This window comes from Antedon mediterranea, chromosome 1 (assembly GCF_964355755.1).
Source record: "Antedon mediterranea chromosome 1, ecAntMedi1.1, whole genome shotgun sequence".
NCBI lineage: Eukaryota > Metazoa > Echinodermata > Crinoidea > Comatulida > Antedonidae > Antedon > Antedon mediterranea.
The window spans coordinates 19048101-19071322 of NC_092670.1; the positions used below are offsets into that span (position 1 = coordinate 19048101).

Here is a 23222-nt window from a genome sequence, read left to right on the forward strand (position 1 = left end):
CGCACGCGCGTCCGATCGTAAACTACTATCAGAGCTAGCAATCGGATGAAAGGACGAGGCCATTACAAAACAGGGAATAAAACACTCACAAAGCTATTCAAATTCAGCAACCCATTCATTGGAGAAGCGTAATATTTGTCCCCTAATGTTATAATGGTATGGTCTTAAAGATTCATATAGCTTGAAGAAGCAACAGCGGTGATGCAACATGTGCTTAGGCCCTCTACTACTAGCCTAGGCTAGGCCTAATAATATTTATCTAAAGCCTACCTAGCTAGCCTATTCTAGGCCTAGGAGATGAACGAGGTCGGGCTGGGGACCCGAATACTTTTCAGGACTCCAAACGTAAAAAAAAGTAAGTAGCCTACTACTACTACTAGCCTAGCTACTGTACTGAACTGTAAATCCAAACATTCAGGGCATAGGCCTAGCCAGGGCCGGGGCGGCTACCTACCACTCACTCTGGTGGTGGAGCAAGCAATTGTCAAAAACCCAGGTCCCAGACAGAGGATTTGGCAGGGGTTTTGGAGGATGAGATATGGATGGACAATGTATGTTTAATTCAATAATATTAATGATAATAGGCCTACCTAGGCCTATATTATTATTATTATTATTAAATAGGCCTAGCCTATGTAGGCTATGTTTGGCGCTAGTTCCGTTTCGCACCTGTTTTTATTTCGACTTCCTTTTGACTCCAAATTGTTAAGCAACTTATTGTGAATACCACACCTTAAAATTGGGCCTCATAAGTACTTTTATGAAGAAGAATCACATAAAAAGTAACTAATAAATCCTTAAATTGATGATTTTACAGACATGTTTCTCGCATACCGTTCGCGAATTTAGCATACTCGAAGTTCAATATTTTCGTTTCTATGGAGCGCCAAAAGAGCAACAACAATAGATGGTTAAAAACTCCGTGGAATGCATTTATTATTGAAATACACGTTTAATTTTAATATATTTTGTCAATAAAAATGCTGTAACATTTTACTGCTAATAATTTGCTGTTTTCAAATAGCAACCAACCCTAGACCTAAGACTAAGACTATAAGACTAAGAGGAATATTATTTATTTATTTATCTACAGTACATGTAATATGATGATGAATTTGTCGATTTTCATTCCTAAAAGTTCCTGCAAAAACCATGTACAGTATCAACAGTAATATTTTTGTTGCATTGACATTGACAAAATATGATAAAATTGAACGTAATTTTCACCAATAAATGCATTAAATATACACAATTTATTGAGTTTTTAGCCCTCTATTATGATTGCTCTTTTGGCGCTCCATAGAACAACAACATTGAACATGGGAGTATGCGAAATTCACGAACCGATATGTGCGAGAGAAACACACCTGTAAATTCATCAATTTAAAGGATTAATTTTTTACTCTTTGTGTGATCTCCTTCGTAAAAATATTGTTGAGGCCTAATTCTAAGGTGTGGTACTCACGATAAGGTTACTTAACCAATTTTGAGTCGAAATAAACGACAGGTGCGAAACGGAACTGGCGCCCTATGTTTTAGGTCAGAGTAATGGTAATAACCCTAGCTAATTAAGTACTCTAGGCCCTAGGCCTATTATTAAATTAGTAGTAGGCCTTAGGCCTGTCACACCAAAATTGGTCCTGCAGACCAGTTTTGGTGATGCCAAAATCGGTCCAGGGGACTATTTATGATTTATGGCTACCAAAACCTGTCCGGCCTGGATAAAATCGGTCCGGGCAGTAACTGTTTTTGGCAGCCAAATATGGTTCGGTCTTACAAATATATGGTGTGCGAAATTAGTCATAATGTATATCATTCAAAAAATCCCATGAATAGTCATTATATTGAAAATTACAAGGTTTTATTTGTTATTTATAAATCGCCATACGGTAATTATAGAAGGCGCTTCCGTTTGCTAAAAGTACGGTAAAATTGCATCCTAAAACTCGTACCTAAATATAAAATTTGTTCCTAAATATAAAACTCGTTCCTAAATATTAAAACTTTTTCCCAAATATTAAAAACCTAACCCTCTAAATAATCTCTCTTAAATTAAAAACTAAAAAAAAAAGACATTAAGCAGAGTATCGAACCTCCAACCCCTTAAGCCAGAGCCTCATCACATGCCCACTAGGCTACACAGCTGGCTTGCAGAAAACCAATGCAATAACCTATTTGATTAACATCCACCTTACATAGCGCCCTCTATAATTACTGTACCTTTAGTTTTTAAAAGTATTGATACGGTACCGTATCTTTAGCCATAACGAGTATACATTAAGCCTATTTTTTAATTATCATTATTAGCAACTCATCAATAATTGTTAGCCTTTTTCGTGTACCATTTTGTTCTTTTGTTTTAAAATCTTTGTTTCTCCATGATTTAAAAAAATGTTTAGTGCCCAGGTAGAGTAGAGGTGGTGGTGGTGTCAGTGCATGAAGATCAGGAATCAGCTGGATGGGTGGTGAAACAATTTCTGAAAAATGTTTTGCGCTAACATTAAATTGCCTGTTCTACTTATTTTAGTAATAACTGTAAGGCAGCCCTCATTGATTAGATTCATAACTTGAAATAAAATGATCAATATGCCTGTTTGCCTGTTCTTCAGTAAAAAAGAATGGTATTCAATCTTAAGCAAATGCTTAATAATCATTTAACTGTTAAACAGTCACTGGACTTTTATTTCTCGTTGATACCTGATCAAAATAGTAAATAGTAAAGCTCTCATAAACTAAGGGCCTGTTCAGACCTACGGAGTTATGCTTTCGTATTGTACACGGCGTACAACTCCATAGGTCTGAACCAGGAAAAGATTAGTGTAAGCCACCTCGTACGACACATACTCTTTCGTTCGTTACGACAGCTCAAGGTACAAGATTAGTGAACGCCGCTTACGATACCAAAGTTATGCATTAAAGTTTTTGACCTCTAACCAATCAAAATTACTCCTTTTCTGTTACAACGCTAATTATAATATGACACTGCTTGCGATACGAAAGCATAACTCCATAGATCTGAACATACTCTAAAACATTCAAATCCCGGATGTGAAACAACTGTTTGTTTAATTTGCCTCCATCCACCTCATCAGATTACTCAAGTGCTGTGTGGTAAAATTCCTTGAAAATTTGTTTTATTAACCACATTTCATGCTTTCTTCTCCATGTTTGTAGTTACTAAGCAGAGCAGAACAAGTTTCTATTTATCCATTCACACACTACACCCTGCCACCTGAGTGGCCTGAATTAAATACTGAGCTTGGTACTAAAAGGGGAAATCCCCTAAACCCTCAACCAACAAATCTTAGAAATAACACTTTTGATGTTTCCTTATTTTACAATGATTGGGTTGTTTGATTTCATTTTAACTGTATTAGTATTTGCTATACATACAATAGTTATGTTTTTTTTAAAAATATGCTTCAATGATAATAACATCTGTTATATTTGATCTGAAATGAGTCATTCACACTCAGGAGGATTAAAGTCAATCTAGCTTAATTGTCTATAGATTACACTTACACCGTATATGTACAGTGTATGAATACATAGTATTAATATTGGTTTTGTTTTACTTTGTCGTTACCGGTATAGCGAATGTTCATAGATCCAGACAGAATGGTATGAATTATGAAAGGTCATAAAAATGTACATGTTTAACAAATATTCATACTCTTACACCATGGAGGTAACCATCATGCTTCAACACAGTAAATAGTAAGAAAAATTCAAATTTAACCCATCAGAATTTTTCTAGCCCCAGCCTTTCAACCATTTCCTCCTCAATTACTCATATCCCTCACCCGCCCCATACTTTTTATAAACTGGGGGAGTACTAAACATATATTAATAATCTGTCAAAAGTATGTGGTGGCGGCGTTGGAAGCTGGATCCACCCCTACTCCCATTTAAAATCCTTGATTGGTATGACACTGTATTTAGTCTGACTGAAATTGTACACCTTTGTTAATGACCACTTAATATCTAGGTACAAAGTATAAAAGTGCATGTACTTAAAACAAGGAGTTGTACTCCCTGCTTGAACTATAATCAATCAAGTGGTTTAGATAACATTTATTCTTTTGACACTTTTTTCAATACTGATAATAATATTAATTCCACGTGTATAAATATTGTATTACTGATTAGTGTCAAAAGAAATCTGCTAGTTAATCTGATTTGTCAGACACTTTGGTTAAAGATGTATTGTTCCACCAAAATCATGGAAAAATAAATATTTTACACTTAATATTAAAGTTGTTGACTTCCATATAAACAAAAATTAGCAAAAAGAATGATTTCACTTATAAATAAAAGGACAAAAAACTGTTAATTTTTGCTTTAAATTACAATTTGTTCAGGTTAATTATTTTTTCAGCCATATTTTGTGTGTATTAATTATGTGCTATATAATGGCATATATTCAACACCAAATTTTTTTTAGGAGGAAAATACATCATAATATAAATAAATAACATTTTTATGCATGACCTTGGTTAATAATTCCTGTAACTGTAGTACCAACGGAGGACATTTTGGCAAAATTCTGGACTAAAAGGGCTGCGCTTTCAGGCCTAAACAAATTGATTTGTCTATATAAATAGTCCAATGTAACACCTTCAAGAAGAATAGAAATAACAATCTTATAATTAATTAACTAACAATATTGTAAAAAAAAAAAAATAAATTATAGACGCATAAACTAGATAAAGTGTTGTTTTTTTTTTGTAAATATGAACTGCTTAACCCAGTGTGTGCTTTAAAATGTAATAAAGGCCAACAGGAAATATCAACAGTGTATTATTGTTTTGTCAGCTTTAACCCGGACACACTGTACTATGTCAAGTACCATGTTCAGTAAAACTTTAAAGCTGCATTGATCTCCCAAGCAGCAGCAACATTGGACTATTATTGCTAATATTAGCTTATATTTAGGATTTGTTTGTAAATGTGTTTCTTTCTAAATGATGAGATTCATCAGGCAACGAAGAGATAGAACTTTGAGTTCAGGTAAGAGCTCAGCTTAATACACACATCTAATCCCACTCCACCTTTTGATTAAATAATCCTGGGATTTCTAGAATATTAGTCTGAAATATTCAGGATTACCCACTGTTCAGACGGTTCTTAATTTATTTTCTTTATTTAAATTTTAGGGCTGGATGCAACCAACCTTTACTATAACACTCCTAAGTGGTTCGATATTGTTTGCTTTTTAATATTCAATGCATTCATTTTAGTGTGCTTTTTAAAATAGAATCTGTAAAAAAAATATTGATTGGCAGCACTCATGCATGGTAGTATAGAGAAAATGTTGTTTTGTTTTGACCTGTTTTAGAAACCTGTTTAATAATATGATATTTAGTTTTATAGAGTATGTTTAAATACTTCCTCCTAGAACTACGTGAACCATGAAATAAACAATAGGATACTCTTTTTGATATTTGCCCCATCTTTGATTAGCCTACGTTTCATTGCATTGTTGAATACTTATAGTTAGTGGGTAGTGAACATAATCTACAGGTGATGTAATGTTTATTGGTGGATAGTTGTCCACCCTTTCACAACTTTGTGCGTTCAACTCACTTTTAGTAGACAACGGCAGAGCGTAGTGTAGAAATATTCAGAGTTTTTTTTCTTCAAATTGAAAAACTGTTTGCTAACTCCGTCTCATCTAGATTAATAGAAAAAACCATAGAGATGTCAATACTTGATCAGTCTGCTGGTAAATCTATTATTGTAACTACCAAGAAGTAAAGCAGTATCATATTTTTCAACACTGTTTGACAGCAAAATCGAGATTTTCAGAAAAATTTAATTCTTGTTGAAATAGAGTAGGAGTCAAGATTGTAACAAAACCATTTATTCATTCAATAAGTACGAATATAACAGGAAACTTTACACTGATCTGTTTCTAGGAAATGACTTTGGTTTCAAATTCTCGGAAAGCAAAGCTAAAATTACTATATTTACTACCACCAACTGAAGCATCTCTGCTTGTCTGGTCACCACACATTGCAAAAGTTTAAAAATGAGTAGCCTAGATTCTAGTACGTTTTTGCTCATTCTATAGATTTTTGGTAGTTTCTTTACTCAAACTTCTGGAATAATATATTAGTTTAACTGCCATAAGATATTAATTACTATTAAATATTGACTACCATAAGATATTACTATTAAATATGTATATACTGTAGTTACTCACTAGTAGATGTTTTAATCTAGTTTACTTTCATTTGATGTTTTTCAGATAACGAAATGAAGGAAAGCGTAGAAGACGCAGAATACGAAGATTACAGAGTATTGTTAGAAGACAATCGGGAAAGTCTTGTGAAAGACATTAATGTTTCAGATTTCTTTTTTACACTTCGCAGTGAAAGTATTTTTGACATGAATGATGAGCAAAGCATTACACAGAATTTGCGACTGTCAACTGACAAAGAAAAAGCAGGTACCGTATGTGTATGAAACATTTAAATATAATTAGTTTTTAGTAAGACTTATCCATCATAAAGCTGAATGAAAACTTAAATGTTGTTTTTTGTTATTTTTTTTTTATTGCTTCTGTCCTGGCGCCATTAAATATCCTAATTATAGTCCAAAATAGTTTGAAAAAATTATCGTCTCTTATTTTCAAATCCTAGAACACTGTACATGTTAAAGTAATTTTAATGATCAGATTACATCTAAAAACTTCCTAGACTTAGACTAACTATTATAAACAAAATGAAACTTCCTATTTCTACAACCTTCGAATGTTCATCTTCAATTTTCCATCTATTGTAAAATGAAACACATCATCTTAAATTATCTGGAAGAGGATATAGGATATTGTTTTCCTTAAATTAAACAGGGTTAGAAAAAGAAAAACAAATGGATTAATTGGGAAAATTTTCTTTTAAAATTTGTGTCACATTGTAGAATATTATTATGTTATAATATATGCATTTAATTGATGATTTCTTGTAACCTGACCATTTTTATTTGTAAAAAAGAAGTACAGATTTAATATTATTCCAAAACAATTAACAGGGTCTTTTAATTCGTCCTGTCATACACCTGGATATTGTTACACTTTAATTATTTTTTTCCATTCGTACAAATTATCCAATTTTTCAACATAAACGTGTTGTTTGTACACAAATTTAGGTTATCCAAAACAAATACAATTTATAGCATTTAATACCATTTTGTTTTTTTTCCCGATGTATAATTGTTATTAAAATCCAAAATAAAATAAAAAATTAGAAAAAACAACAGTGGAATCATTTTAGCATTCTTAATTTGTTTATATTCATATTTCATTTTTTTAAATTAATAATAAATTTAATGTGGGAAAATCAACAGTTGGCTAGACATCAATTGATTTAAAATAAATAAGCAAAAAGTACATCAATCAAAAAAGTATTACAGTAAATTGCAGTTATACATTGCTGTAACTTTGTTATTGTTTTATTTTTGCCAAATAGATTCAATTTAAAAAAAAGGAACAAAAATGTAAACATGTTTTTTTGTCTGAAAAAGTTCCCAAACAAAGTGTCAGAAGAATTGTCAACACCGTAAAAAGTTTTTTTTTTGCATGTAATATTGTTTACGAGTGAAATTTGTCAGCAAAGTCTCTTGATATTCCTCCACAGTTTACAAGAAGGAAAATGTTTAGTCTCCCAAGGCGTTAGATTAATAATAGCTTGTAAGGTCCGTAGTTGTTTACTTTACTATGTACTTTGTTTATTAGCTTTTATCCCTCTTTAAACTTTCACTTTAGGGGGTATCGACACTGCCAAGTTGAGTTTTACAAAGTGAAACTCTCTCCGTTAATTATAAAACGAAAATCTTTAAAAGACTAATCGTGCAATCAAGAAAGTAGGCAATTTATTAGTATGTATAATTCATTTTAATATATTCAATATTGAAATTGATTAATTTTGCAGTAAAATTAGTTGTTATGATATCTTTAAAAGACTAATCGTGCAATCAAGAAAGTAGGCAATTTATTAATATGTGTAATTCATTTAAATATATTCAATACTGAAATTGATTAATTTGGCAGTAAAATTAGTCGTTATGAAATTGACCATTTTGACAATTATTGTAACTTTGCAGGGAGACAAATATTTAGTTTTTCTACCTCTGTATTTTTGTTGCCAAAGGCTGGGGATACCAACTACAGTATTCTGAAAAAGACCCCTTTGTATTGTTGTAGTAATAAAATTCAATACAAAGGTATTTTTTTCCTTCTTTTTTTACTTTTAAAAAATGTTCTGCCCTTGTGTTATTATTTGGTTTTCTCCCCTTCCATCTTGTAATATTTACAATGTTTGTCAGTTTTAAAGTTGGTATTGTGTAAATAGTTTTATTACTTACGGGAACTGCCAATATTCTAAAAAAAGAAGAATATTTGAAAATATTAATAAACTGCACAGTTTAAACTGTATTAAGGAAGTCTATATTGAAAAAGGGTTTGATCCGGTTTCTGCTTCATTACAATCCCAACAAGAAAACAATACATTTACAAGATGAATCATTGAAACGAAAATATTAATAATAATAAATAAGACTATTTTGATAGATTCCTATCTTATAAGGAAGTTCAGTTTGAAATAATTTTACTTATCCTGTTTAAAAAATATACCGTACTGACGCGGGTATAAGCCCACCCCCCTCGAACATGAAATCACGTCAAGTTTGGGGCTTATACCCGAGGATCCAAAAATGCAGATCGTCAAAAACAGCACATGTACACTGTGTATTCCACCATGCGAGCGAGCGCCCTCACATGTACGACGTTGCCTCTAAATACACGAGGTGTAGAGTGTCGGAAAATTAAGTTTATAGTTCGTGTAATTTATCGTAAAATATCTTATTTTAAACATCAATTTAACAAGAATTTATCAAGCAGAAAAGCAAGTATACAATGTTCGTTAAATAGAAATGTACCAAAGAAATTTAATAAGTTTGTTTATGGCAGCCGATACCAAATAGTGGTTTTCCGTTTTGGCGACTTGTAGCGTCGTGTGTGAAGCGATCTTCGACCGCGATGGAGTGTAAACAAAACAGGACCGCTAGGCCTCATATGGCCTAGCGTATATTAGCCTAGCTTGGTTATGATCAAAGGTAGGTGTATTCGGTGTATGGACGTCGCCAAATACAAAATAATGTATTACGACACACACTGTAGATCTTCGAATTAATGAGTGGGCTTATACCCGAGTGCCTCATTTTTCATGAAAATTAGTCAAAAGTTGGGGGTGGGCTTATACCCGAGTATGGGCTTATACCCGCGTCAGTACGGTAGTTATATATTGATTTATCAAAGAAAACATCTCAAAATTAGAAAACTAAAATTGTTATTTCTGTGATTTTCTGGGTCTTTTCAATATAACGTTGTTTATAAACCTAAACCAGGATGCAAAGTACCATTTGATTATAAATCTAAAAATACACAATAAATGGTTACATACATGGTCAAAGTGAATAACTATTATGACCTTAAAATGCCATATTCAACAAAAGGAGTTAATGTTCAAATTATTTTTCAGGGAGACTTTAAGGAAGTTAATAAACTGTCTGTATATGAAATTTCTCCTATTTATTTTACCATGTTCTTGGCAACAAAACATGTTTGCACTTCCATTACTCCTCAATGAATCAATTATATCAAGGAAGTTTTTTTGATAAAAAGAAAATGTCTAAAAATAAGACATTTACAGTCTAAATTAATGATGATTGATTTACAATATGCTGTTTCAATATTAAAACTGATTTCCATTTAGTTGATAAAACATTGTAGTGGATATTTAATGGGGTGTAAACGGATAATAAAACCATAAAGCTAACCCACAGATACCCATTTCATTACACTCCTCAGCAATCTATTTCGGAAGAATTTATTTTGAGGAGGACTTCATTTAGGGTCTGTTTCCCACATGGTGCCGAAGAAATCCATTTTCATTAATTCAAAATAGATTTTAGAATATAATTTGTTTTTATTGCCCACATTTCAGCTAAATGCAAAATACTGTTTGAATCTGTATTCAAACATTCAAGATGCTTGAAAGGTCAACGGCCAGAATTAAAGTTGCACTGCGATAACCTGAAATTATGTTATACTGTAGGCTTCTTTTTATATGGACTTCTTTGAAAAACCTTATATGGACTTCCTTGTGATGTGGGCCTTTTTAAGACCCTTGGGTGGACGACTTCCTTAGATTTACTTAAATCCTGCACTGAGCTTGTTTTTCAGTAATAAGTAAATGCTATATTATAATATGATTAGGATAAAGTGTAAAACCTCCGGATATGTATTTATGAATATAATATTCGTACATCCCACTACTGTACTACTTGAGAATGAGTTTGCACTTTTATCTACTACTTAGTTTTATGACCTTCAACAGTTATTTTTATCATTTAATGTATTTTCAATTTCAATTTAAATACTTTATGGAAAAAAGATAAACAAAATTAGAGGACTTGCTGTATTCTAAAAAGGTACTTAATCAATTCATTTTAAGAGAACTTCAGTTACGTATTCAAACTTGAGTTTGTCGGCAATTTCCTTTCTCCTGTTAAAGTCCATCCTACAACATAGACTTTTTAAGCAGACCAGAAGGTAGACAAACAAATCATTCACATTTATGAAAACAAAAATAGCATCAGTCATGATAGAATCATGATACCAGTTTTAAAATAACTCTCAAATTATCAAACCTTTACAGAAAGTTTCCGATATTTTTGTTTCGTTTTTATGTTGGCTATTTACTTGTCTCACGTTAAACGTGAAGGATTACTCGATTTCCTCAAACAATGTTTACCATTCAGTCAAAACTATTTACGATTAGATGTTGACTTACGCTGAAATGTCCGGGGAGTTTCGAAACACTAATGAAGTCTAATTGGACATAATAAGAGATTCCTTCCTTTAGGTAAAGACTAAATATCCATATTACTCGCAACAACAATCATCATTTAAGTTTCAGACATTCAATGTACACCTTGTGGTCTAGTTTAGTTGAGAATTGTTCAATGTATTAAATTAGATTTCAATAAGATTCAACACTGTAAAACCTGGATTTTTTAGTTTTTGCCTTGGATTTTGGAGAACATTGGATTGTAAGTTTATTGTACATTAGTTTGTGTTTAAAAATATATATTTACGTGTTTACTTTTATTTTCTGTATATACTATAGTTAGTACAGTTAGTGTTGGGGAAGATTAATTTTTTTTTTTATTCTAGACTCATTGGTTCAAATCACTTTGTAATACTAGAGCTACAAAAGTCCATTACTTTTGTATTTTGAGTATGTTTTCTGAAATTTCTTTAAATGCCCTAAATATAAATAATAAAGAATCACACTAATAATTGCATCACCCATCAGAAATATATCAATCTATTTTAATTTTGTTTTTAAGGTGCATTTTTGGATAAACTAGCAACCAAAGGAAAAATGGGGTTTAAAGTGTTCCTTGGGATCCTTGAGACAAGGTATCCTGAACTCTATAAACAATTGTCTGGAAAAGAACCAGTTTCCCGAGGTAAGTTCTTAGCCATTAGTCTCCCATGAAACCACTGTGTTTAATTAAACCAAACCATGGTAGACTCAACCATTGTATTTTACCTAAAACTTGGTAGGCATACTTGAGCCCAAATCACAACTCTGTTAGAATAATAAGGAAATCATATAGATAAGTGTGATTCAAATGGCTTCCGCAAAAAAAAAGTTGTCTTCCTTCTTTCTATTGTATGTACTTTGTAATCATACAATATGATTGGTATATATTCAATCCAGAAATCTTTGGTGGTGGCAGTAAATGTTACCGTAAATCTTCTAATTGTAACCATGGGTTATTATTCTTTGATTGTTTTTTAGGGTGGGTTACTAATAGAAGTGGGGTTACAATTTAGAGTAGGTTACTACTTTCCGGGCAGCAACTTATAGCAAAATAATAAAACCGTACGAATGAACAAATTTGGTTGAACTTTATAAACTCAAAAACACTCCATCCTCCCCCACTCCCGAGATCAACATGCATTATCTCCTTATTTTCAAAATACGGCCAGTTTTCATAATGAAAAGAAAAATATAAAATAAACAAATTTCTCAGTCTTGTCACAGTTTTTACTAGATTCAAACTACAGCTTATGCTAACTGTATGCTTTTGTCGTTGTCATTTCAATCATGCCTATTTTAAGGAATAAATCAAATGTTGATTTTAGTGTCGTTTTGTTAATAGTGTTTGTGATTCTAATAGTAACCCCTATGGTTACTATTAAGTAACCCCTATGGTTACTATTAGAGTAGTGGGTTATTATTATAGATTGATTTATAAGGTGGGTTACTATTAGAAGGTGGTTACTACTATTACAGTATTAGAGTGTGGGTTATTATTATAGATTGACCCATCCGTTAACAGTAACCCCTATGGTTACTATTAAGTAACCCCTATGGTTACTATTAGAGTAGTGGGTTATTATTAGAGATTGATTTATAAGGTGGGTTACTATTAGAAGAGGGGTTACTATTAGAGTGTGGGTCATTACTATTAGAAGATTTACGGTAATTAACTAATCTGTAATGTAGATGTGTTCATTACGTACTAGTTGCACACCTAAGATACTTAACGGAAAAGTTGTCAAAATTCCAAATGATAACCTGTACTGTACATTCTTATAAATCAGTTGATGTAACAGCTTCCAATTGCTTCTATTCTACTGCCCCTTATTTCATTAAATCTGAAATTTAGATGTTACAGAAGTAATTGGGAGTAACTTGATTTTGGTTTGTATGCGGGTGCAGATCACCCTAATAATATTAGGTTTCTTCTTTGTTGGTGTCATTTTATTTTTGTTTTTTATTTGTAAATTATTGGATATGAATCAATTTGTTTTTTGTACCTGGTGATGCCAGACTCAAAACAAAACTGAAATACATAGATTAGTTGGTACAGTTTATAGAGAGGGAATTTAAATAATAGCTGTAAAACATTTCAGTCAATTGTCATTCCATAGAAAAGTGGCAGATTGTGTTCTTCTAATTATCTTAATATTGAACATAACATCAACACAAACAGAACATGCCAACAGTTGTGTTCACATTTGAAGATCCCATGCACATGTTCCGCAGAAAATAAGGACATAGGTTTCCAAATGAGCAGTTTACTCTTCGTTTAAGTTCTGTCTACACTATCAAACAGTTTGATGTGCCCCAATATGGTAGTGATATGCCCAAATAGGGTAAAGATATGACATCATCATGTCCATATATGGGCACATAAAATGTTTTTGTCACATAAAGTGTGATAGTGTAGACAGAGCTTTATTCAAAAACCTGTTTACATTGGCCAAATGGAAAGCTTCAGTTATTGACACCTTTGCCATAATTTAACGGTAAATTTCATCTCTTTTTCAATGTCAACAGTTGTAGCAGTCCGTTCCATCCCCACTTAAAAATGTTCAGTTTAATAAATGTTCTTTACAAATAACTGACAGTTTCCTTTTAAAAATGATAGTAACAAAGTGTTGCTATTTTTGGCTACACTCAATACAAAATATTTAATAATTCGTATGCAGAATTACAGGTTGTATTTGTGCTTTTGATTACTAAACCTGATTGTTTGCAAAGTAATGTACTTTTGTGTATGAAATGTATTAGAAGCTAAATAAGTTATTATGGCCTCATTTGTTAACATCCTTGGTTATTGGAACTGTGTGGGCTGCAGCCATTTCGATTTCCTTTTCCTTATTATGGTACCAGATAAAGCTTTTAAATGCTAGGAATTAGTTTTTTAAAGATCATACAGTGTATTGTCCTTTCAAAATGAGTCTTTTGTGAAAAGGATAATCTTGATCTGTATATTTAATAGAAGGCTTTCTTTTTGTTGAAATAAAGTTTGCGGTAGTAGTACACCACAGTATAGTTCTGAAAAGGACTGTTGGGGTTCTTAAATCAGTTCAACTTTATTCTCACCCACTCAAATGTATAAAAAAAAAACTTTAAGCAAAGGAATCTAATCCATTTCTATTTACTTGGCAATGATACTTCATTTTAAAAACTGTAATACAATTTTATATATATTTTTATGTTTATGTTAATGACATTTAACCAGTTATTTGCTCATAGCAGAAATGAGCGAACCCTGCTATATTCCTTGTTGCTTTATCAGTATTTGTAGAATTTCACCTAGAAATTCCATATCATTGCGTCAATTGTTTACATTATGAGTTTGCAGATTTGTTTAGAACATGAAGATATCTCGAAGGTTCCAGAAAATCTTTTATAAACCTTCAAATCCAGGGTTGCCTTAGGGTTTTAATTTAATGATCTCCACTGTAGCTTATTTCTTTTTAATTGTATTCGTTTGGTTGGCTGATTTCCAAAAGATGGAGGAAATATGGTAACAAAATATGAAACGGATAACAATTTCGGGAATTTTTATAAACATCTGATTTTTGTAAAAATATGAATATATATTTAGTTCAGGTCACATTGATTTTAGGTTGCACTATAAAGATGCTAATATTACATATATTAAGATATGATGGTATTCTTTGTAAAAGTGTTTTATTTTGTGTAAAAGCCCATATAAAATTATTCATCATGAATATGTATTTTTTTTTAAATATCAAATGTTAGTGTCACTGTCACTATAAATGAAAAAAAAATTAATAGTTAAATAATATTTGTTTCTTTCTAGGACCTGAGGGGAAGCCATTAGTGGGAGAAACATGTAGACAACATCAGGATTTAATAAAGAATTTAGCGTTTGAAAGCGCAAAGATGGCAAGCAAAGTTGAAAGCTATAAAAATGAGAATGAGAACTTAATACGCAAGGTCAACGAACTTCAGCGATATAACGACATCCTGAAGATGAAACATAATAAGAACATGATCAAATTACAGCGTTTTGATGAGTTGCAACAAGCAATAGCTATGGTTGGTGCAATACAAATTGTCAGTTAAAAAGATATGAAAATAATTGTTTAACATTTTTGTTGAATATTGTTGACATTAATCACAGTTATTCAATATGACCAAATATTGGATTGGAAAAAAATTTTCTCCCTGACTAATTTATCACAAAAAATAGTCAAATTAACTAGAAGTTAATTCGTTTATTTTGTCTTTTTATAAGTGAAAACATAATTTTTTTTCTACAGAAGTGATTAAAACTGCAATATGGCCTATTAAAAGTCTTTTTCTACGAATCTTCATTTTTTATGTCTTTGGGGGACATTGGCAACCAGTCGAAAAGCGCATAATTTTTAAAATACTACTCTTAACCTATAAAGCTCTCTCGTTCAAATCCCCTTCATATCTCTCTGACCTTCTTCCTCTTCACATACCTTCCCGTCGCCTTCGCTTGTCTTCAAAAAATCTCCTTTCCATTCCGACTTTTACGCCCGTATTCTTAAACCGGACTTTAGTCGTAGTTCGAAGTTCGACTTGGAAAAGTCGTAGTTCGAGCTATTACTTCAAATTCGATTCAAAAACGAAGTAGTCGAAGTTTGCAGTTCGACTTAATGAAGTCGAGCTTTTAGTCGAGTTTCACACGTCTGGGTACTAAAGGCTATACATTGGCCAATGACAAGAGAGTATTTGTGGAGCAGACGAAATTTTGCGCATTGATATCACTTTCCATTTTCTTACAAAACTTTTTACGCATCAGGACTATACACAAGAAAAATAATTTTAATCGTTAATTATTAGAACAAGATCAGTATTAATTTAACAGTGAAGTACTTTTGGTTAACAACAAACAAAATCTACAAAATATATTTAGGAACCATGGCGGTACGGTAACTTTTATATTTTCTAGGCCCCCAACAAAGTATGATCGTGACGAACCACGCACTTCATAGCGTGACAAGAAAGCGCTAGGCCCCCTAAACCTTCCATCGCGTGGTGAATTGCCGCATCTCCCATTGTCGCTATGGCGTGACGTAGCTCAAGTCGGACTTGCGCGAAGAAAATAATGTAATTTGTATACAGTTGTAAATAAAGATGATTTTCATTATTATAATTTATACCAATGTATATTTAATTAAGCTAATATAAATATAGATATTTCATTCTTCAATATCTGGCCAATATAACAACTCAATGGCTGTTACGTTTTTTATAAACATCGTTTAAAAACCATTTAGTCGACCATTTAGTCTGCCCCCTCCAGGACTAAAAAAATCGATCAAAATCCGTCTCGATTTAGTCGAGGTTGGCCTGATTTAGTCGGTGATTTAGTTGAAGTTCGGTTTATGAATTAAAATGACGTCATTTTTTTAGTTTTAGCTCGAACTACGACTAAAGTCCGGTTTAAGAATACGGGCGTTAGCACTAAAACATATGGCTTAAGCACCTTCACTTCTGCTGCCTCTCGCTTATGGAATGACCTACCCGCCTCTATCAGATCATGTTCGTCTACTATCGCCTTTAAATCTGCCTTGAAAACTCATCTTTTTCTTCAGATTGAGCTCTCTCATACGCCTTTGATCACTTACTGCTGGAATTGGCACGTTATAAATTTATACGACTGTATTATTATTATTATTATTATTACATCTTGATGTCCAGTGAATATTTACTACTGCCATCTGGTATATAACACAAAATTGTGAGCATTTTAGGGTTTTCTGCTTTATTTTAATCCTAATAATTCTCATTTTCATTCTATTGTGTTATTATTTTTATTCACTTTTTTCTGATTCATTTAATAGAGTCAACATGAATTGAATGACTTAACGACACAGCAAAGAAACATTCTGGCAAAATCTCTCCAATTGCAACAAGAAAAAGAAGCCATACAGCGCCGTCTAAGAAGTGTAAGATAAAACACATTTTCTGCAAGGACCAACAATTAGGATTGCCCGTAGACAAGACAATTATAAACCGCAACTATGTTTTTTATTAATTATTATTTGATGTATTTTTATTATGTGTGGAAAATATTTATTGAATATTGAATAAACGAATTGAATTGAATATAGTTTAGTATATTTTAGTAAGGAATTTATTTATGTGATGACAAAATGTATTAAGCAAATTGACTTTTAATTTGTTTTAGAGCAATGTGGAGATCACAGATTTGAAACGTCAACTTGAAGGGTATAAAGAACACCAGAAAATCCAAAAGGAAATTATCAAGTCATCAAGGAACTCGAAAGTGTTAACACGTAGCCCATCCATCGACTTAACACGGTCAATGGAAATGGAGATTGAGAGACTACGTCGGGAACTGGCAGCGTACACAGATTCCAAGGTAAAACTATCAAACTTTATGTGACAACAAAATGTGATGTGCCCATATATGGACATGTTGATGTCATATCACTACCATATTTGGGCATATTACTACTATATTTGGGCACATCACACTTTTTTTGTCAAAATAGTTTGATAGTGTAGACAGAGCTTTAAGAAAACAATTTTGTATGTTTAATAATGGTTTATTTAATAAACTCTGAATGTATCATATATTATTGTGCTTTTAATTTTGACAGGGTGTTGATGTAGAGGTTGCAATTTTACGAGACGACCTACGAGACAAAACTGCAGAATGTGAACATCTTGCAGAAGAATGGCAACACACACAGAAAGAGTTAAACACTGCAGAAGAAGAAAGAATAACGGTAAGTAAGCTGCACTCTCCCTCCTCAACAAACAAACAATAGTAATTTTAAAACCGAAATCCCCCTTTAAAGTGATTGAATAGCAAACAATCAACTTTTAGAATTCTTTTTACCTCATTTAACTTATCATTATAGCATCCTGATCTATATATATATATATATTTAAATATTTTTATTTAAAAAAAATTTGTATATTTAAGATATGTATTTTACATATTATTTACAGGCAATGAGTGACCTGGAAGATGTTCGATTCACTTGTCAAAATTTTGAACGAGAAGCAATACGATACAAACAACTTCATGAACTAAATATTAAACATTCCGACAGAACAGAAGAAGACTTAAAGAAGGTAATATATTTTATCCTACTAACAATCAATAAATATGTTAATGTGGTAGTTTTAATACATTTTATTAAATGGTGATGTGATGTTTGTATGAATGGACATTTCAGACAAGTACATAATAGCAAAATAGAATACTTCTATTATTCCATCATTAACATTAATGAAATATGAAACTAGATTTAATTCGTCACCATGACGAATTATAGGTTATATGCATTGATTTAAATAAAGATATATTGATTTTTAAAAGATATATTGTTTGATTGATTTTGTCAGAATCTTTAATTATTTATAATGTATAATGGCCATAAGAAATTTATGTAACTAGATGAAATTGATCTGATAATTGATGAATAAAATAGTGCTAAGGAAAGAATAAATAAATAAAGAAAATATATGCATGATAATGCATATAACCTAAATAATTACAGTTTTTCATTCACTCATCACTGTTTTGCTCAAACACAAATATAGAACGTTTCTTATTATCATTAGGTATGCTTTATAGATTCTGTTTTTCTTGTAGGTGAGAGAAGATCGAAACTCATTGGAAACACACATCGATTCACTTTTGCGAGAACAGAGGGATTTGTTGTACAAAGTGCAAGAACTTCACAACAAGAATATGACCCTTGTACATGAAAAAAGTGTTTTAACAAAAGCTATAAATTGTGGCACGGCAAAAAGAAAAAAGGTAAATTATAATATATAGTTAATTCTTACAAAATAAGCGTAATGTTCAAATGTTCAAAAAAAGTTTCACAATTGAGTAAAAATGCAAATTTTAATACAATAAATTTTTACAAAACTGGACACCCATAAAAGAATGAGACTACATGAAAATGTTTATGCTTTTTAATACGGGAAATTTGTTTAAGTTTGTGATGTCTGAATTCCAGTTTTAAGACAATATGTTCTTTATATAGGCTTACATACAAATTTGTTATTCAACCATGTCCATAAATTTTATATCTTTTTCTATGTTATTTATCTTGTAGGGTGTAAGTCCAGATCTTGGTTATGCAGGTGGCTCGGTAAATATTTTGCTTATTACTAAATTGATAACTAAATAGAAAAGGCAATTTGACAACTTTATTACTTGTCCTAATCCTATTTAGTTAAATCCTAAATTCCTGAATCTTGTAGTCAAAAACATCTGTGCTACTGTTTGACCGGTGCTTCAGTACTATACTCGTATACCTCTTTTGACTTACATCCCCTTCCCATAGAGATATTATAGTTCACTACAATATCTCTATGCTCTCCCTCAGGTTATGTACTATATATAAATAGCTATAATATTTTTTTCAGCAGTCAGGATCTTCAAAAGGAGGATCACCTCGTAATTCCATGGATGACAAGTCAACAGCCGAATCCACAGGAACCGTCTGCTCCAATCCAAAACTGCATCTCAACATTGGACATACTGCTACAGACAGTGAACCGAGTTCATTCCGTAAGCGTTCTGATGCCATAGGCGCCTGCTCCCCAATTGCACGCTCACCTTTACGTTCCGGAAATATTTACGCCACATTACAGCGGAAAACCATATGTAGTGATATTGATGAATCGGTCTCTATGCCGGACTCTTCATGTAGTAGTATTGAGTCCTTAAGTGACAAAGACTCAGACGTACCTTCAACTGTACCAGCTCGCCGTCCTCACATCCGTTCTAATCGAGGAGCAGACAACCTGTCAATGGATGTTAACCCAGGCTCAACTAGAAATAGATTCACGTTGACATGGTAAGATTTTTATACCTGAATGATGCTTTCCTCCACACTTCCCCTTTCTCACTGCTCTCTCCCCTTTCTCTGCTCTTCCCCCCTTTCTCTTTTTTTCTGAATGATGTTTGTGAAGGTAATGTAGCTTTGACTAAGTTTGTGTCTCTTCTTTTCCTCCACACTTCCCCCTTTCTCCGGTCTCTACTTTCTCCACACTTTCTCCCTTTTTCACCTCTCACTCCGCTTTCTTTGCTCTCTCCCCTTTCTCGCTGCTCTCTCCCCTTTCTCGCTGCTCTCTCCCCTTTCTCTGCTCTTTCCCCCTTTCTCTTTTTTTTCTGAATGATGCTTGTGAAGGTAATGTAGCTTTCAATAAGTTTGTATCTCTTCTTTTCCTCCACACTTCCCCCTTTCTCTGGTCTCTACTTTTTCCACTCTTTCTCCCCTTTTCACCTCTCACTCCGCTTTCTCTGCTCTTTCCCCCTTTCTCATCGCCCTCTCCCCTTTCTCTGCTCTTTCCCCCTTTCTCTTTTTTCTGAATGATGCTTGTGAGGGTAATGTAGCTTTCACTAAGTTTGTGTCTCTTCCTTTCCGCCACACTTCCCCCTTTCTTCAGTCTCTCCTTTATCCACTCTCTCTCCCTTTTTCACTGCTCTCTCTCCCCTCTCCACTAGTCTCTCTCCCTTTCTCATCATCTTTTATGTTGCCTAAATAAACTTTAGCAGATAACATAACAGATAAATTAAGTAAGTCTACATTTTAATATTCTTATTCTTAGCTTTGGTGGAAAATCTTTTGATATCAGAGAAGAGAACAAGAAAGAAATTATTGATGAAGATGAAGAGGAAGATCCATATGGTTAGTATATAATATTTATTGAGTAATAGTACACCCCCTCCACTTTGTTACATATTGTGAAACAACACCACATTTCTGAGGAGGAGAATACTAAACAATAATAATTCACTGACATAACAATTTATTTGACAGTGGCAACTCGCAAGATTGCAAATCAATGTCAGTACTTATATTACTATAACCTAAATTAAAATTTACGTTAAATTAGCATGTTCGTCAATATTTGTATATACTGTATAATTTTAAAAACTTGATTTTCTAGATTATCCTGAGGTATATAAAAGGCGTTCTATGTCTCTCACCGACCTTAACCTCTTATCATCCGCCAACTACGATTTTGTTGACATCTCAAAACCGAAAAACAAATAAAAAATGCATCTCTACAGGCAGAAATTTGTAAATGAAATGCACTATCAATTCTGGGTTTGAGGGTAATGATGAATTATAAATAATAATATAGCTTGACATGTAACGAAAATAAAACAAACAAAAAATGCATTTGAAAACAAATGAACGAAGTGTACAACACCCTAAAAATATTGTTTATGAGTGACTATATAGTACATGTTGCCAAATTTAGGATAATTAACGTGAATACAAATTCTGAATGAAGAATGCAAGGTATCTGACTGGCATATAAAAAGCCATTATATATGATCTGGATCCGTAAATAAGATACTGTTATTTCCTCATTCTGATCCTATGTGCATGAATGCACATGTTATTATATAAAGACTTGGTACCATTTTCAAAAAGAGCAGGGGTCATCCTCTTGTATGGAGATGATCATCTGGTGTGACGCTAATCATCTGGGGTGGAGATTATGACGAGCACTGGACTATGGCTGAATGGGTCATTTAAAACCGAAAGCTCTCTCTAGTTTGATAGTATAGACAGAGCTTAATACAAATTCCATGGCTGAGGACCATTGTATACATTTTACATTTTTATTGGTGAATTTTAGATAATCTTAATATACACATTTGCCTCCCTTGCCACCTGCCTTCCTGATTTTGCATGGATGTGTGTTTATCATTTTTATTTAAGTTTTTAAAAAGTAGTGTAAAACAGTCAAAATAAAACATTTTACGACTAATGTATACTGTAGTTTAAGTGGGTAATGTAGATCATAATGACATACATAAAGCTCTGTCTACACTATCAAACTTTATGTGACAAAGAAATGTGATGTGCCCATTATTGTCATGAGGATGTCACACCACTACCATATTTAGGCAAGTAACACTTGTTTTGTCAAACTAGTTTGATAGTGTAGACAGTTACAGTAGTTTAAGTGATTAATGTAGACCATTATGACATGCATAACACATGTTGTGTTTAGTTTAAATTTGAAGACTTTTGCATTCCTCAGTTTTTAAAAAGCTTGTTGCTTGTTATATCTTTCAGCATTATTATTAATAAGCTGTAGTGTTTCTATTATTATATATGTATCATATATGTATATATTTTAAGGGAAGTTTAAATTCAAATGGTACAGGCTAGTAATTAGAGTGTTAGTGTGGAAAGGTGCGAAAGTTCTTTACAAACAATTAGAAGGTTTTATTGCATTAAAAGTTTACTGGTCATTTTGTGTAGGTTTTCTTCTTTCATTCCCAAAACCTAAAAAGCTTATAATACAGTAATATATAATTTTATAATTAATGATAAATCATGTTAAATAATATTGTACATTAAGTTTATTAAATTAAAAAGTTTAACCAATTTCATGTTCGCCATGTTGTGTTCATGACAATAAAGATTTATCTTATCTTATCTTAAACTGTTGCCTTTAGATACACAGGGCCTACATAAGCTAAACAACTTTTATAGGAAATATTAATGTAAATAACTAATATAATTTACAGCTAGTATAAATCCTTAGATGCTGAAGGTAATTTATTGTATGTACAAAGGCAGGATCCTGGTTATCAGATTCATTAAAAAAAATGACTTTGTGAAAGTAAGAATCGAGTACTGTATAATTAAAATGTATCTGAAATTGTTGGCCTATACTTTATAAAGAGATTAACATAATATAGCTACAGTGATAAATATAACACTATGTAATGACTACATGGACATCTGTATTCCTGCAGATGAATCATCCTAAATACCCTACCTTGTGTGATTACAACTGTCCTAATTTTGATGTTATTGTCTTGATTTTAGGTCACATCATGTCCTGCCCAAAAACCCTGAATGTTCCACTTTTTAAAGATTTTAATGATAAAAAGCTTTAACTGTAAAAAAATGTAATTTCCAGAATTTCACTGGGGTGTTTCTGTGATGAAAAAAAAGAAATTTTTATACATTGTATTTTATTTTATTATAAAGTGCATCATATTGAAATATATTTTTACAGTATAATTTTTATCAATAAATATATCGAATTAGTATTGTTTTGTGTGATCTTTATTGGTGCATGTGCAAATACAATAGCGGTATACTATCAGCAATTCCCAATTGGATCTTTTTGGTGACATTGTGTTGTCAATTCTATGCACAAGGACCCAAACAAATTTGTCTGAAATTACAGTTTTCAAGGAATAAAAACATAATATAGCTGTCATAACATAAACACAAACAGAGAATAAAGGAAGCACACAATTAAGAAATAAATAATTAGTACTGTAGTATGAACTACTTTGGTGATGTAGTAATTTTGGCGGAT

General features: G+C 32.2%; 1 protein-coding gene across 7 annotated transcripts; it reads left to right on the forward strand.

Annotated features, from left to right (window-relative positions):
* The first annotated feature begins 45 nt into the window (after positions 1–45).
* LOC140060492 (caspase recruitment domain-containing protein 11-like) lies at positions 46–22945 on the forward strand. 7 transcript variants are annotated; one of them, XM_072106784.1, is made up of 14 exons: positions 46–355; positions 6251–6451; positions 11413–11535; positions 14695–14933; positions 16712–16816; positions 17059–17253; positions 17495–17623; positions 17850–17975; positions 18499–18666; positions 18971–19006; positions 19284–19319; positions 19668–19717; positions 20472–20551; positions 20814–22945. In XM_072106784.1, exons 1-14 carry the CDS (start codon positions 298–300, stop codon positions 20918–20920), a joined length of 1653 nt encoding a protein of 550 aa, XP_071962885.1. In that variant the 5' UTR covers positions 46–297; the 3' UTR covers positions 20921–22945. The 7 variants fall into 7 exon arrangements, with proteins under 7 accessions (XP_071962885.1, XP_071962846.1, XP_071962836.1 ...); XM_072106745.1 differs by having other exon boundaries at positions 49–355; positions 19287–19717; XM_072106735.1 differs by having other exon boundaries at positions 50–355; positions 19284–19717.
* The last annotated feature ends 277 nt before the right edge of the window (positions 22946–23222 follow it).